Genomic DNA, 14,988 nt, shown 5'->3' with positions numbered 1-14,988 from the left:
TTTTCTCCCTCTCGGCTTCCTCTGCTTAATTCCTTCAAATTAATCTCAAATAGAGGATCTAATCTAATAAGAGCATCCATTGAAGATAGCATCACTGCATGCGTCACCGTTTGAATGCTTTTCTTTGTTTAGTCAGCATTTTGACAGATTAGTTCCCTTTGTAAGCGTGCTTATGTAGACAAAAACTTTGGGATGCCGTGAGATTTGACAAAAAACTTTGATTTGGGTGCTTGAGCTACTCCCTCTAGAGTGAGTTTGATCCATGGGGAATAGTAAATGCTGATGTTCTTTCCTCTTTCTATATATATATATATATATATATGGGGCGCTGTTCTCTGTGCTGCAGCACAGGCTGCACCCAGGCATATGGGGGTAGACACAATTATCATCCTGCCCCCTGCACAGGCTGTCCATGTGCTTAGGCAGCCTGCGCTGCAACACAGAGAACATTCTCCCTATATATATATACTAGTAAATGTGCACGTGCAAATGCACATGTGGACATTTGTTAGGTGGCACATAGAGAGAGAGTACCTAAATTACAAACGTTACATACCTTGGATGCCATTTATCCTTTAATTTTAAATAAGTACTTAAAAAAAGAGGTTTTTCAACTCGTAATGAGAAAAGAATGATAATAAGTAATAAAGAGCAAAAACAAAAATAAAACCACGTATTGCTAATACCATTTACCCAGAATGACTCAAGTTTCTAAACCTCAATATCTAGAGAAGAGAATGGTTTACTTTATCACAATATATCTTAACCTTAGGCATGTAGACATGGATTTAAGTTGCAATTGTTTCAAGAATGTCACCAAAGCAAGTATGGGTTATATTAAAAAAATATATTCAAGAGAAACAGAATAGTGTACAAGGCATAAGCATTTTCCTTGTGAAAATGAAAATGCAGCAATATCACATAATGCACCACCATAATTCACTGAGGCCCAAATAATAAATATTGGAAGTTTTAGTGGAAGCAACTTGATGATCTCCTTGAAAAGTTCCTCATTGAAAGAAGAAAAAACCTTAAGATCCTTCTATAATTGTTAAGGCATTGCCTAGGCATCCAGGCGCTTTGGACGACTTGTTTTCTTAGTTGGTGTCGCCTTAATTTTGGACCCTCTCCAACGCCTTGGATTGCCTATATGTCGTGACAACTATGAATCCTTCACAAGAATCTCAATTGCCTTCGTTCGATCATGCGTACAAAATAGAAGCAAGGGGGGGGGGGGATTGCAGCCTTTAACACCAGAGAAGTCCTCCAAAGGAGATTACAAACAACACAAGAAATAAGAGGCAAAGACTCACCTATCAAGGGTTTCCAAATACTTTTAAAGAAAATTTTCATTGAGTTACAATTGTCTTCAACCTTAGTGACCCCATATAAGTATTTGTCAACTTCATCCCATTCTCCAGCCTGGACTTGATTATCCAAACGGGTCATATTGAAGAATAAATCGGGCTCTTGTTCCAACCTAAACAATAACAATTAAAAAAACAAGAAGAACAATCTAAATTATCCATAAGGCAGAAAGCATTTAACCCCTCTTAACACCCAAGAAGCTACAATATCAATTTCATATTTATAGTCACTTCAAACCGAAAAATAAAATAAAGTAGCAATCCATATACACAATCAATAATCAAGAACAAATACATTGGGGGGGGGGGGGGGGGGGGGGGAGAAGAGGGTTTTGGTTTTCAAGGCACATTCACATTTTATCTACCAATGAAAGGGGAGAAGAGAGGGTTACAGGGAGTACAAGTGCAACCATCTTCAGCACACAAGGCAGGCTATACTTCCCGGTTTTTCGGACTTAAACTAGTGTCATAAGGAATTTCAAGTCAGATCTTCAGAGTTTATGCAAAGTAAACCTTCATAAACATTCTGTTTTTCCATTTCCCATTGTTATGAAAGCAGAATTTCAATGGTCGATAGCCACCACCACCAACAACAGAAATAACTTCCTTTTAAAATTTGCAATTCCAAAAGCCAGATCCAATGCTCCTGCTTTTGACATCTTGTGATTCTCGAACACAAAAGACCTGAAAACACTTCATCGATAAGAAACAAATATAATTGTTTCTCATTTTGAGAAAAACTAACTCAAAATGAGGACAAATATTAAATATTAAACGGATTGAAAAACACAGCAAAGTCTAGAATAATGCCGCTTCTTCTCAAGGATAGGAGCAAAGCAAGCAAGAGAAATGAGATTGATTTGAAGAAATGACGCTAAATAGATGAGACATGAGAGCTTACATGTAGAAGAGAAACTGAAAAGTACCCAAAAGATACGAGGATGATTCCTTCGGAGCAGAGGAAAAATATAATAATCAAGAACAAATGGGATGAGAAAGAAATCACAAATTAGTTGCTACTGGTACAACCAATGCTATATTGAAAGTGTGAATATGCAATACAACAATATCTGAATATGTCACTGAGGTGCAAGCCCTTTTTGGTAGAACTGGGAAAGGTATCCATACAAAGGCAGCTAATGACAATGTTGATCAAGAACAAATTCGCAGAGACACTTGGGAAGAGAAAAAAAAGAAGATTAAAATTAAGTTGGCTAATACCGATAATAATCAAGAACAAATTGACATACACAATTGGCACAAGTGAAATCCTACTTTCTTCAATACTGACATAAACTCCTGTTTACGCATAAACTCATTCTGTTTTTCCATTTCCCTGTTATGGCAAATTTCAATGGTCGTAGTTTTAAAATTTGGTAAAAAGATTAAAAAACAAAAGAACAGTAAAGAAATAAAATTTCACATTCAGTATAACTTTTTTGAAGTGCATACATATAAAGGGTAATCAAAAGCACGTATGTAACCAAATTCTTTTATGGTACATAACGTCTCACTCCTTTGACTTTCTTCCCTGCAAAATTCAAAATGGTAGCACTTGAAATCTAGTTGAAATAAAAATCAATAAATAAAAAATAAAAAACCCCAAGCAAAAAAAATTTACTGCGGCCACTTTCCTAACATTCTACAACCCAAAAAATCCCCCCCCAAAAAAATAAATTTGTTTCAATTCATGACCAACTACACTAAACCATCAGAAAAGGTGCGAGAAGATTACCAAACCCTTGATTTGCACAACTCTGAGCGGCGAAACGACCTCCTCTGAAGCCATAACCGAAGGAAAGACCGAGCCATGGCTGCACAAAACAATCAAAAGGTCTATTCAGTAAAAAAAATCTACAAAGGATTAAGGAATTAGTCATAGAGATAAAAGAAAAAGTCGGAAGGAGAAGACAATGTACCTGAAGGAAAGACCAAGCCGTGGCTTTAGGTTTGAGGGAGAGAGGTTCGTTTTTAAGAAGCTTTGAGACATGAGAGGGACTGAAATTCGGAGAGAGGAGATGGTGGAGAGGGAGAGGGAAGGAGACGGTCACACAATTAGATAGATATTTTTTTTGGGGTAAGAAAAGGATTCGATAGATTTACTTTCATCAAAAATGGTTTTAAGAATTAAGAAAAAATAAAATAAAAAAACTAAGGGTACCAATTTTCAGAAAGAATAATAACAAAAAATGGAAGAGAAGATGAAGAGAAGATATTTAAATAGGAAAGAAAGATAAAATAGTCAAATGAAAAAGTAACAACGAAGCATGAGTTCATACACTTATATAATAGTATGATATATATAAATTACTAATAGGGCAGCGGTGGAATAATTCCATTAAATTTTGGGCAAAATTATACAATTATAATATTTAATGTTGGAATCTGGAGGCAAAGGACATGGAAAATCTCGATTCTTTGATAAGTTTATCTTTATACTTTTCTAGTGGATTATAGGTATTGGTACCGATGGTTTTATCGGTCACTATCCATACCGATACAATATGGATATAGCCGTATCAGGTGTTGGGTGTAAATTCAAAAATACTTGGCTTTTTGGCCAATGCTATTGATCCATAATAGTAATGTATTGGTATCAGGTTTGATGATACTGATATGATACCAATACCTTGATCCATGAGTGAGATGATGGTTTTAAGGGACAAGGTTGGACATGCTGCTAGCTTTCGACAAACTAATGACATACACCAATCATGGATCTTTATCACCTCCAGTTTGCTGCCCTGCCCAGTTCCCCAGTTCCTCTAACAAAGGGGGGCTGAAATGACCTCTCTACCCATGCCCAAACACCCTGCCCGGGTGGGGTCCACCATCCCCCTATTAGAGGAACTGGGGAACTGGGCCGGTCAGCAAACTGGAGGTGATAATTTTCCCACCAATCATAGAGCTGCTGGACACAGGAGAGCAAAGGTCTTTTCCAAAGGAGGAGGAGAGAGGATGACACATGCTAGTCACCCGGCATGCCCAGCTTTTCCCCTAGTTTTAAATATTAATCTCGTATCAGCCAATATGTTCAAATATTGTTGGAGTTTGAGATACTAATACAATACTAATGTAAATTTGATGGATTGGTAAAAAAAATATGGACCAAGGCATCAGGCCATCCAAATCAACCTGATTCCACCCGATCGGTAATGATATCATGCCACGTGACATACCGATATCAATACTTTTAGGGGGTCTTGTTGACACCCCTAGCTCAAGTATCAAATAATTTGTAATCTTCTTCTTCTTTTTTTGTTCTCTTAGTATGATGTACAATTTTTTTGTAATGAGGATAATATTATCATTTCACATGCATATTAGAAAAATGTATATGATAATAACATCTTTTGATAATGACATAATATTATATTATTTTTGAAAATCTTTTTATACTCATATTTTAAACAATTTTTGAGAATATTACAAGGATAATCAAATAAAAATGTTAAATTCAAAATACACTTATGGAGGGGTCATTCAGACAATCCCATACGCTTATAACTCTGAGTAGGATAATAAACATACATTGGGGTTTTTATATTCTTTTGGACTCAAGTTTTGATGTCCACCATTACCACTAATTATGCACACCGCACTCCGTTTGGCCTTGGTGTTTTGAATCTAAATTTTAAAAACTAGTCCAGTTTCAAAAGTTGGAAGGTAAGGTGCAACGTCGAGGTCATGTCCTTCATGGTAGGCAGGTCCGCCAAGTCGTCCTTTGCTCTTTTTTTTTGGGTAAAAAAGTCGTCCCCTGCTCAACGTATGGTTTTTTGGTAGTTATTTTTAGAGGAACTGTTCTCTTTGTCGTAGCGCAGGCTGCGCCCAGGCACATGGGCCTGCATGTGCTTGGGAGCAGCCTGCACTGTGGCACAGAGAACATTCTCCCTTTTTTGTATTTTTTTATGGGGAATGGTTGGTAAGACATTCAATTTGTGTAAGGTCTGCGAAAACCCGAAGAATCCCTTCTTCAATCACTATTTGTTTGAGGCAGTTGCTGCTTAATCGACCCTTACAACGTTACATGATCATCTTTCCATATCTAATCCAAACTGAAATATGGCAGAGATCTACAAATGCTCCAGCCCTTTTGTGCTTGCTTTAGGCCTTTCTTCAGAAGATACCACATGAAGTGCCTCATGAGCATAAACCATCTTGGATTCTATGTGTTCAACATTTTTGTAGAAAATCTGGGGGCTGATGTGATTGAACCTTTTATGAGACAAATATGGTTTGTACTTTTTAGTCAGCTGCAGTATCATCAAATAGTGACCTTTGTGAAATTTTTGGTTATTTTCTTGTCACTATTTTTGGTTAATGATACACTATATTATACCCAATCAGTTATAGGATGACACGTGGAAGAGTGGGGCCCTAGAAGCATACTCCATCGAAAACTAATATATCGTATGTGACAAGGTAAAACGTGGACAGACACGTCAGCAAGATTAGTTAGAAAGATTCCTGATGACATTGTGAATGATAACCGCAATCCACATATGAGAAGACTCCTAATGGCTGAAAATTAAGAGTGGATCATTCCTCCAAGGAATATCCTAAGCTTAGAATGACTCAATCATCTGCGGAAGAAGGAAGGCAATCTCGCACGTCTCTGCAAAGGGGATTGTAGGAGAAACATGCATAAAAAGAGGCCATAGCGCCACGAGAAAAGGGCTGCACACATTATGACCCCCCCCCCCCCCCACGGTCAATTATCTAATCAATTAGTAACGATCTGATAGAGCTCTTCGTGTCCATTACTAATTCTTGTGTTGCAGAGAGGGAAACCTCACAAATCCAATAACATCTTTCTTGGTGCAACATTTAAGCATGGTCCTATGATCTTGTTGGATTCAATAATTGTTGTTCATCTTGGGATATTTTTATGCATCCTCGAGCAATTTTGGATACTACATCTTAAGTTGATCACAAGAACCACTGAATCAAAACTGAATTCAATTGCTACCACGAGGCTTCTTAGTGAGTATCCACCCCTTTTAGATGCTTCAACTTTTCTTTGCAGAAGGTTATTGGATGGCATTGTAACCCTTAATTCACAACTAGAACAAGAGAGGGTTGACGAGGAATCAAACATTTCAAAAAACCACGGGATATACTATAACATTTGTTGAACTTTACAATGTTGAGAGGAAAGAAAAAGATCCCGTAAGGGATATTAATGATCCAAAAAAATTCTTAGAGTAAAGTCACTGGAAAGACTTTCCGCCCTGTCTCTGAATTACAGTGACATCAGTAATGAACCTAAAAAAACTGTCTTGTAGTTAGTAGGGGTGTCAATTTCTAGATCGAACAAATTGGACCGATGAAAGTGACTGAAAAGCAAGATTGAATTGAACCAAACCCTTGTCGAATTGGTTTTAATTTGGTCTTTTCATAAAATCGGTAGAAAATCGAATCGAATTGGACCGATCAAATCTGCCGACCAAAATCTGGAAGAAACCAGATACAAACTGAAAACATTATACAAAATTAAATTTTCCATTAAGTCAGCTTGGCAAAAGGCAAAACTGGACCAGACAAAAAACGATCGAAATCAAACTTTGTTTTAATAGTTGTGTTTCGGTTTGGTCTAATACCAGGCAAAAATCGGTTCATCCAGATCAAAACAGACCGATCCGATGGATTAACATCCCTACCACAAAATCAATAGGTGTTTTTTGTTTGGGAGCGTGCCCTTTCGCCCAGACATAGGTGTATCCAAAATGATCATAGTACCCTCTCCTGGTCGATGCACATGGCGCACTCTCATTGGCCCAGGCACTGGCGTGAATGAGATTTTGAATTTGAGTTGGCGGGCTGCCCAGTTGTCCATTTTATACGGATCACTACCCGTTGTACCCGCCCCACCCGTGTGCTCACTATCTCAGTGGAGACTCGACTTCTTTGTTATAGTTCTCAATTCAAAGCAAACTTCACGCCCGCGCTTCCTGCTTCTAGTTTTCTTCATACTGCAAACGCGTCACAGAAAAATGGAGGGAAGAGATTCAAGCTCAAAACCCTGTGACCTGCTCAAGAAAATCAGAGGTAGTAACATAAGAATTAAAGAAACCTTGAATTTGATTACAAAAGGTTCTCTGGCTTTTTCGCTAATTTTATTTACTTCACCCAAGCATTCTAATGGAAATAAATCTGAAGGTTTCATTATATGTTTGCAGGGTTCACTAGATCTCTTCTTTCAGATATTTGCAGAGGGAAATCCCCATTGATTGCCCTAGATCGCTACCGTAACTACTGCACGGATCCTTCTGGAAAATGGTAAACGTCTTTGATCACATTCCAGTTAGGACTTAGGAAGTCTGACAATCATTTTGACTCTACCAATTTTCCCCTTTCTTGATTGAATGTTTGAAAAAAAAAATTCAAATCCGGAAATAAGAACTCCTCCTCCACCTCATATCGCAATGAATTTGGTCGTAGAATCTTTGATGTACACATTTGATCAATGTTGTGGTTTGGCAGTTGAAATTGATAAATGCTTCAGCTACGAAATGGTTTAGTTATTGCTGTTTAATGATGCTGAAACAAAATATCATTTGGAAACCTAAATTAGTTATACAGTTAAACGAGTAGTAGCGATGGTGGATTTCAAATAGGACGTTGTTTGTTTCCATGGCCACCTCTATTCACACATGGTGCAGAGATCATAAGCTCGTGGCACAGAAACGAACATACTGCTGCTACCAGAGGCAGTGCTGGAAAAACACTCTCTCCTAAAAAGAAATATTTCTTTGTTCTTCCCTATATAGAGAAAAAATTATAGGTATTTCTTAGTGTGGCAGAAGAATTCAGAATAGCATTATCTTATCCTTTACCTCAAATACAATTATTGCTGCATGCAGCTGTTGCAGCTCTGATTTGCACAAGGGAAAGGAGATAATCTCGCTTCAACGGGAATGCCATGTGTATCGACTGGGTGAGTTATCATTTGTATATATGTTGTCAATTTGTGGTTGCTATCTGAAATGGTTACAGGTATGAACAGAGGGTAAGGAGATACTTTCTTCTTCTTCTTTCCTTTCAGATGTCTTGCTAAGGGTGCTACACATTGTTCAACAACTGCTGCAAGAAAACAAGCATGGATCAAAGAGAGATATATACTACATGCATCCATCTATATTTTTGGGTAACTCATTTTTTTCCCAGCTTCCATGTCCCAAGTATGTATTGCTATGATATATTTTCTGCAAGATGTAATGTATCTCTACCAGCATGAAAGAGTTAAATACTGGCTAGTTTTATTTGTCAGGAAATCATTGCTTCTCCATAGGATAATTCTAATTTCTAGTTCTTCAGTAATTTCTGAGATAGAGACTATTACTTCTTTTCCCAGCCATATTTTAGCTGTTAAGAATTTTCCCTTAGATACTATTGATGATCAATTCTCAATAGACAAAAAAAAAATCATTGTACACAATTTTGTTATGTTTCTTGTCTAACCTTCTTGTTTTTTTCAAATGCAGAACAGTCAGTTGTAGATCGGGCAATCAATGATATATGCATCCTTTTAAAATGCAGTCGTCATAACCTGAATGTTGTATGTACTGCTACCAATTTCACATTGGGCATGGGCCAATTCCTTAAATTCTTCCCATATTTCATCTGCATGGTCCAATATTTTTCCTAAGAAAGTGCAAAATGGATCAAAGCTGTCTAGCTTTTGATAAAATGAGTTACATTATATCCTTGGAAATAAGTTCAGGAGAAATCTTGAATCCTGATGTTGGAATTGTGAAACGTGCAAGGTGTTTTTCAATAAGTCAATAGCTACAAAGTATTATGTTAACTGATAGGCTCAAGAGTGTAGCTCAGGATTTCGGGATTCTTTCCAGAACCTATTACTGTTAAATTTTCATGGAAACCAGCTATTCTGGGAATATTTACTGCATGTCTTATCTTTTGGCAGGTCTCTGTTGGAAAAGGGTAGGTTCCAACTTAAAAAAAAAGCGTTAGCATCCATGGAGAAAGAGAATATCTGTAACCATTTTCTTCTGTCTTTTTTTCCCCCTTATTATATTTTATTGTGGATCTGGTTCCTAAGCTTGTATGCCTGGTATTAGGAGCTGCAGATTGATAACTTTCCTTGTTAGCTAGAATTGACAATATACTTTTCCAAATAGCGATTTACCAAGTTTGCAATATAATCAACCCATCCTGTGGCTTTGCTGCAAAAATAGTTTCTTATTCCTTCATTAATTTCCTCACTATAACCAAAATTCCTTTGGCCACCCATAAGGGAGGGGCAATTGCAAACACTAATACATGATGTGCTCAATCACTATTATGGTTTTCAATGAGAACGATTCTTTTTTATGGACTGTGATGCAACCTTGATTATTCAATCCATTGTGTGATGTATCTTTTTACAAGCTGTTTGTGAGGGACATAAATTCTCAATTTATCTCCCTCTGTAGAGTAATTGTAGTACCAAAAGGGGAAAGATAAAGGAGAAAATGTTTATTTATCCTTGAACTACATTCTCTATCTCATTTTGACTGTTATTTCTATTGCTCTTTTTCTGTCTCCAACATAAAGATTCTTATATATTTTGCATAATAGCTTTTTCCCATTTTGGGACTGCTATGTATATTTGTTGTGATAATGTATTTTAGACTGTTTATTGTTTTCTAGGTTGGTGATGGGATGGTTAAGATTTATTGAGGGAAGAAGGAAATTTGATTGCATAAAGAGTCCCTGCACTGTAAGAACACATAATGGCAACCCAACTTATATAAGCATCCATATGAAACTATCCCACTGTGATCCACAAAAAATGTTCCCTTTGCAGGTCCATCCTGTTCCTGTACATGTAGAAGAAGTGACAGGTATCAAAGTTGGTCACAAGACCGAGAGCAATAATTGGATGGTTTGATAGTCTATTTGCTTATAAAAATTTATTTTCATCCATTTAGCTAGTTTGTGCACTGGGTATGCCCTTGTTTTTTAAGCTAGTTTGTGCTTAAAATTCAACTGCATAAATATTTTTCTGCATGGATATGTACTTTCAAAATATCTTTCTGATACCTAATGGACAAATTATATATCCTGTTTAAACCTTTGATCTACATATGAATTATAGCATGACCATCTTACCTGATTATGCCTTAATCTTGCCTTTTCCAAATTTGGAACTCTAGCATGTTCCACCATGATTTAAAATTTGCAACGAATTCTTTAATACAGGCATAATGAGCATTGCCGAGTATATCCTAGTAGTTGAAAAAGAAACAGGTAAAACTTCACTACAGAAGTGTGCATGGTCAACAAATTCCCTAGTATAAGTTGGCTTACTTGCTTCAGATTTACAAGTGCAGTGTTCCAAAGGTTAGCGAATGACAGGTTTTGTAGCACAAACCGTTGTATCATCATCACGGTATGCACAGTCCTTCAATATCTCCCTGTAATGCCCAGGCATTAAAATGATGTCAATTGTTTGATTCATTTTAGGGAAGAGGATATCCTGATGTTCCCACAAGAAGGTATGCCATGCTTGTTCACTTTTTGTATTCCTTCCCCCTTTTGTAGAGACGAAGAATACTTTTTAAGAGATGAATTATTTTAAAACAGGTTTTTACGTCTTCTTGTTGAAAAATTGTGTCTGCCTGCCTACTGTTTGGTTGATTGTGATCCTTATGGTTTTGACATCTTGACAACTTACCGATTTGGTTCTATGGTAAGTTTTCTTAATTTTTAATTCCATTATCGTTCATCAAGCATCTACTCAAGCAATTTTTGTGCAAGTGAAGTTCTAATAGCAAAACCTGAAAAGTTTTGATAGACTCGGTAGACTCCAAGCCTGCAGTTCTTCAGTTGTATGTTTATTGACTAACTACTTAGAACTCGCATCCTTGAAAGCAAATGGCATATGATGCAAAATTCATGCGTGTAACTGAGTTGCGCTGGCTAGGAGCTTTTCCTTCAGATTCAAAGAAATATTGCCTTCCAGAACAGTGTCTTCTTCCTTTGACAACAGAAGGTAAGACCTTATCTGTTTAATATGTCATTTTTATTTTATTTTTGTAACTCCTACCATGGAAAGTTCCCTGTTTCAATTTCATGTTTGAGTCCTGGCTTTCATGGCAGATAAGAGGAGAGCTGAAGGGTTGTTACAGAGATGCTACTTGCAACGAGAAGAACCAGAGTGGAGGTTTTGATGCTGTGACTTTTATGTTCTGTTAATTCCTTGCTGTGCTTAAAAGGCTAATCCCTGCTGACGAAAAAATGACATTTCTCCATTACAGGTTGGAACTAGAGATGATGCTTGAAGGAGGAGTAAAATTTGAAATTGAAGCATTGTCAGTATCCTCTATTTCCTTCTTGTCGGAGAAATACATACCATCAAAAATTCAAGGTCAATTGTATATCTGAATGTAGCAGTACTTTTTTTGCCTTTTGCCAATAAGAAATAAACTACAGAACCATTGCAACATACGAAAAACAATCAATTTGCAAAATATCAGATTATTGAAATTCAATCACAAAGTATTTGTATCTTTCATTATATGGTAAATGAGTTATTTCTTCACAACACAGGATCCCGGAAATTGGCTTTCAGATACTTCACCATCCATTACACAATTTTGCAGTCCTAAACTCTTCAAGAAGGCGTGAATCAACTCCCTGTCTGAGATGATTGTGCAAGCTCTAAATCAGATACGGTCAATGTCCCAGATTGATCAAAATCAAGATCCTCAAACTCCTTCATTATAAGTGTTACATCTTCTTCTTTGATCTTCCCCATCTCTTTGAGCTTATATAGGATGAATTCTGCAGCACTGTTAAGAAATGGAACCGAAAAAAGATATGAACATTACAGAAAAACTAAAACATCTATAGGAGAATGTAAAGTCAAGAAGTGATGGATGAGGGAAACAATAATGACTTCTGTAAGGTCTTTTTTGTCTTCAAAACAATGCAAACTCAACATACCTCACAACCCTATCATCGTCGAGATCAGCTGCCTCAAGATCTGTGTATGTCATCTTCCGGTTAAGAACCCATTTGACCAGCAAATGTTGCCTCCGTTCAGTATTGAACTCTGCTAAGTATAGAAAGAACTGACCTATGCAAATAGTACTTGTCAATATCCAAAACACAGCGAATACTCGTCCCATTTCAGTTGAGAAGCTCTCATCACCATATCCTAAAGTTGTAATAGTAGAACAAACACAGTAGAAAGCATCAACAAGATCAAGCTTCTCAACCTTGTATAAAAAGATTGTCCCAACTAATATTAGCAACAAAAGAATGATCAGGGTCAGAACAAACTTGTATTTCATTCGGTTAGTTTCAATCTCTTTCTGAATCTCCCTTTCTCCAGCTTTTTGATGTAAATGGAGGGCTTTAACTAATAGTATTTCTTGTTTTTCTACAAGATAATCTGCTGCTTTACTAAGTATTAACCCAACAAGAGCCATACCAGAGAAGACAAATGCACAAGCAAGTAGTTTGGTGACTTTACTATTTGGGACAAGGTCACCATATCCAACTGTAGTCATTGTCACAACACAGAAATAGACAGCATCGAGAACCCCATTTGTTTTCTCGCCTCTGATCTGATTCCTTACGAGGAAGAAACAGAGAGTGCCTACACCAAGGTAGATGGTCAACAACGTTGCTACTTGCACAAAACTTGGATGTAAGTCCCCAAAGATGGATGGGGAACGTGGAAGAGAGCCACCACCGTTCTTCTCTGGATGGAAAAACTCTGGTGGCGGAGCAGTTTTACAGCGGCGGAATCTTCTTTTCTTGTTGGTTTGATTTTGATTTGGTTGAGGCGATTGATCTAATAACCCCACAAGCAGAGACTTTTCTCCGTCAGCATTGGCCATTTGAAGATCTGCTATAACTCAATTTTCTCTCAGTCCTGGATTTCTGTCTGAACTTAGCTTACGGATGAAAGGCAGAAACCCCTTTTATCATGAAGATTTGCAAGTGCAGCAGATGGAATCAAAATTTTCAGATGACATAGGTTTGTGATTCTGCATATCTACAATGAATCAGATCCTTCTCTCGAAGCTCGTCATACTAACAAACCCCAGAAATAAAAAGTTGACTGTGACATTCTTCTCAAATATGTTAGAAAAAATAAAATAAAATTTGGGGGTACCAACGAATTGAAAAAACTATGGGGATACTCCACTCTAGAATCCCCCATTCTCCCATCAAATGGAAACAACCGCTTGATCGGTTGGTTCATGGTTGATGGCTTACAGTTGGAGTGTATGTCTCTGGAGATCAAAAGGGATCAATTCTTTTGATTTACATATTATGCCCAAAAAAGACTCCCCTTGCCTGTTCCCTTGGTAGTTGTAGGTTTTATAGGTTTGTTTTTTAATTTATGTTCAATGCGATATTATCCTCTTCGTATTGTAATTGGTGTTTTGGTATTGATCATAGCTGATACAATACCAATATGGATTAGCCGTGTTGAGGCTGATTGGTCCATTTTGACCTTAAAAAACTGATACCTAAAACCATGACGGTGACTGCTACACCCACCAACACCGATATCTATAACATTTAATAGAATCCTGTTTTTTTTCCTGTGCAAACATTCCCAACCCCCCATCAGTGACAATTTGACTCTCTTCCAGCGGTGCGGGAGCTAGAGGTTCCAGCCGAACAAAACCAGGGGTGTATAGTCATTTCACAGCAAAAACTTTGGCTGACCTATTAACATAGGTATAACAGAAAAAAGTCAAAGCTATTCTGAATCTTCTTAATATCCTTCACAATAGTAGATATCACAGTTGAAGGTTGCAAGGGAGAAGGAGACAGGAATTTACAAGAACAAAACAATTAGAGGATACAGCACAGCAACCTGAGTTAGACAAGCATGCTAGGAAGATCGTAATATTCTTGCTGTTCCAAATTGTTATATGCATTGCTTGGGCTGGGATGGGCTGGATAACCATCAGCATGGGCTAAATCTGGTCCAAAATGTTATCAATTCTCAAATCCAAGCCTAGCCTGCTTACAACCCTTGCTGGCTGGATCAGAGAAAGGTGTGAAAGGAAGCATTTCTTCAAAGGTGGTGGTGGGGCTGTTTTGTCTTGTCAGAAGACTCCAGAATAATCCTTTGCGTCTTCCACTCTTCCTCTTTCAATTTTGGTTTTGAATCCTTCCTCACGGTATAACTTTTGAAGTTTCCTTTTACCTTTAGCTTCCAGTCCAGTATGCTATTAGTGATGGCTGCATCACCGAATGAGTCTTATTTCAACTCCATTTAAGGTTCTAGCCCTTATAAAACCTAAGCTCAGTGTTCACGCAGGCCCATTTCACCACCTGTTTTTCTTATTCAGACACCCCCATTAGGTTTCATGGAGCAAAAAATGACATAAAAGCTTAGAAGATCCTCAAAAGACAGAGGCCTCCAAAGACCTTAACGAGGTTAAGAAATTACCCAAGAAAAAAAAAAGAAGATAAGAAATTGCCCATTTTGGTTCCTGGATAGGAAAGGAAAAATCATGGGCCTCACATATAATTAAGTCAAGGGAGAGCAAATACAAGGAAAGAAAAGGGAGGTAAAGGATAAGACAGAATACTAAAATAGGGAAAAAGACTGCCACTTGGTCGTGCAGCACACGCTGCCTTTGCA

General features: G+C 37.4%; 2 protein-coding genes across 7 annotated transcripts; one reads left to right on the top strand and one right to left on the bottom strand.

Moving 5' to 3' along the window:
• The first annotated feature begins 7,288 nt into the window (after nt 1-7,288).
• On the top strand, nt 7,289-12,058 carry LOC122644136 (meiotic recombination protein SPO11-1). 6 transcript variants are annotated; one of them, XM_043837747.1, is made up of 15 exons: nt 7,289-7,415; nt 7,547-7,646; nt 8,231-8,304; nt 8,413-8,514; nt 8,852-8,925; nt 9,295-9,311; nt 10,020-10,089; nt 10,177-10,213; nt 10,572-10,619; nt 10,703-10,761; nt 10,836-10,867; nt 10,956-11,061; nt 11,244-11,364; nt 11,472-11,535; nt 11,630-12,058. In XM_043837747.1, exons 1-15 carry the CDS (start codon nt 7,361-7,363, stop codon nt 11,754-11,756), a joined length of 1,086 nt encoding a protein of 361 aa, XP_043693682.1. In that variant the 5' UTR covers nt 7,289-7,360; the 3' UTR covers nt 11,757-12,058. The 6 variants fall into 6 exon arrangements, 5 of the variants coding, with proteins under 5 accessions (XP_043693682.1, XP_043693679.1, XP_043693681.1 ...); XR_006330239.1 differs by having other exon boundaries at nt 8,413-8,511; nt 8,849-8,925; nt 10,020-10,213; nt 11,296-11,364; nt 11,630-11,767; XM_043837744.1 differs by having other exon boundaries at nt 8,413-8,511; nt 8,849-8,925; nt 10,020-10,213.
• Nucleotides 11,818-13,285, bottom strand: LOC122644138 (two pore potassium channel a). Its single transcript, XM_043837752.1, has 2 exons — nt 12,318-13,285; nt 11,818-12,163 (listed from the first exon to the last, which is right to left on the bottom strand). Exons 1-2 carry the CDS (start codon nt 13,217-13,219, stop codon nt 12,001-12,003), a joined length of 1,065 nt encoding a protein of 354 aa, XP_043693687.1. The 5' UTR covers nt 13,220-13,285; the 3' UTR covers nt 11,818-12,000.
• Between the last annotated feature and the right edge of the window lie 1,703 nt (nt 13,286-14,988).

The sequence above is a fragment of the Telopea speciosissima genome, chromosome 10 (assembly GCF_018873765.1).
Source record: "Telopea speciosissima isolate NSW1024214 ecotype Mountain lineage chromosome 10, Tspe_v1, whole genome shotgun sequence".
In the NCBI taxonomy this organism is placed as follows: Eukaryota; Viridiplantae; Streptophyta; class Magnoliopsida; order Proteales; family Proteaceae; genus Telopea; species Telopea speciosissima.
Note: the sequence above shows the minus strand (reverse complement) of the source record. Positions and strands in the feature narration are given on the sequence as shown.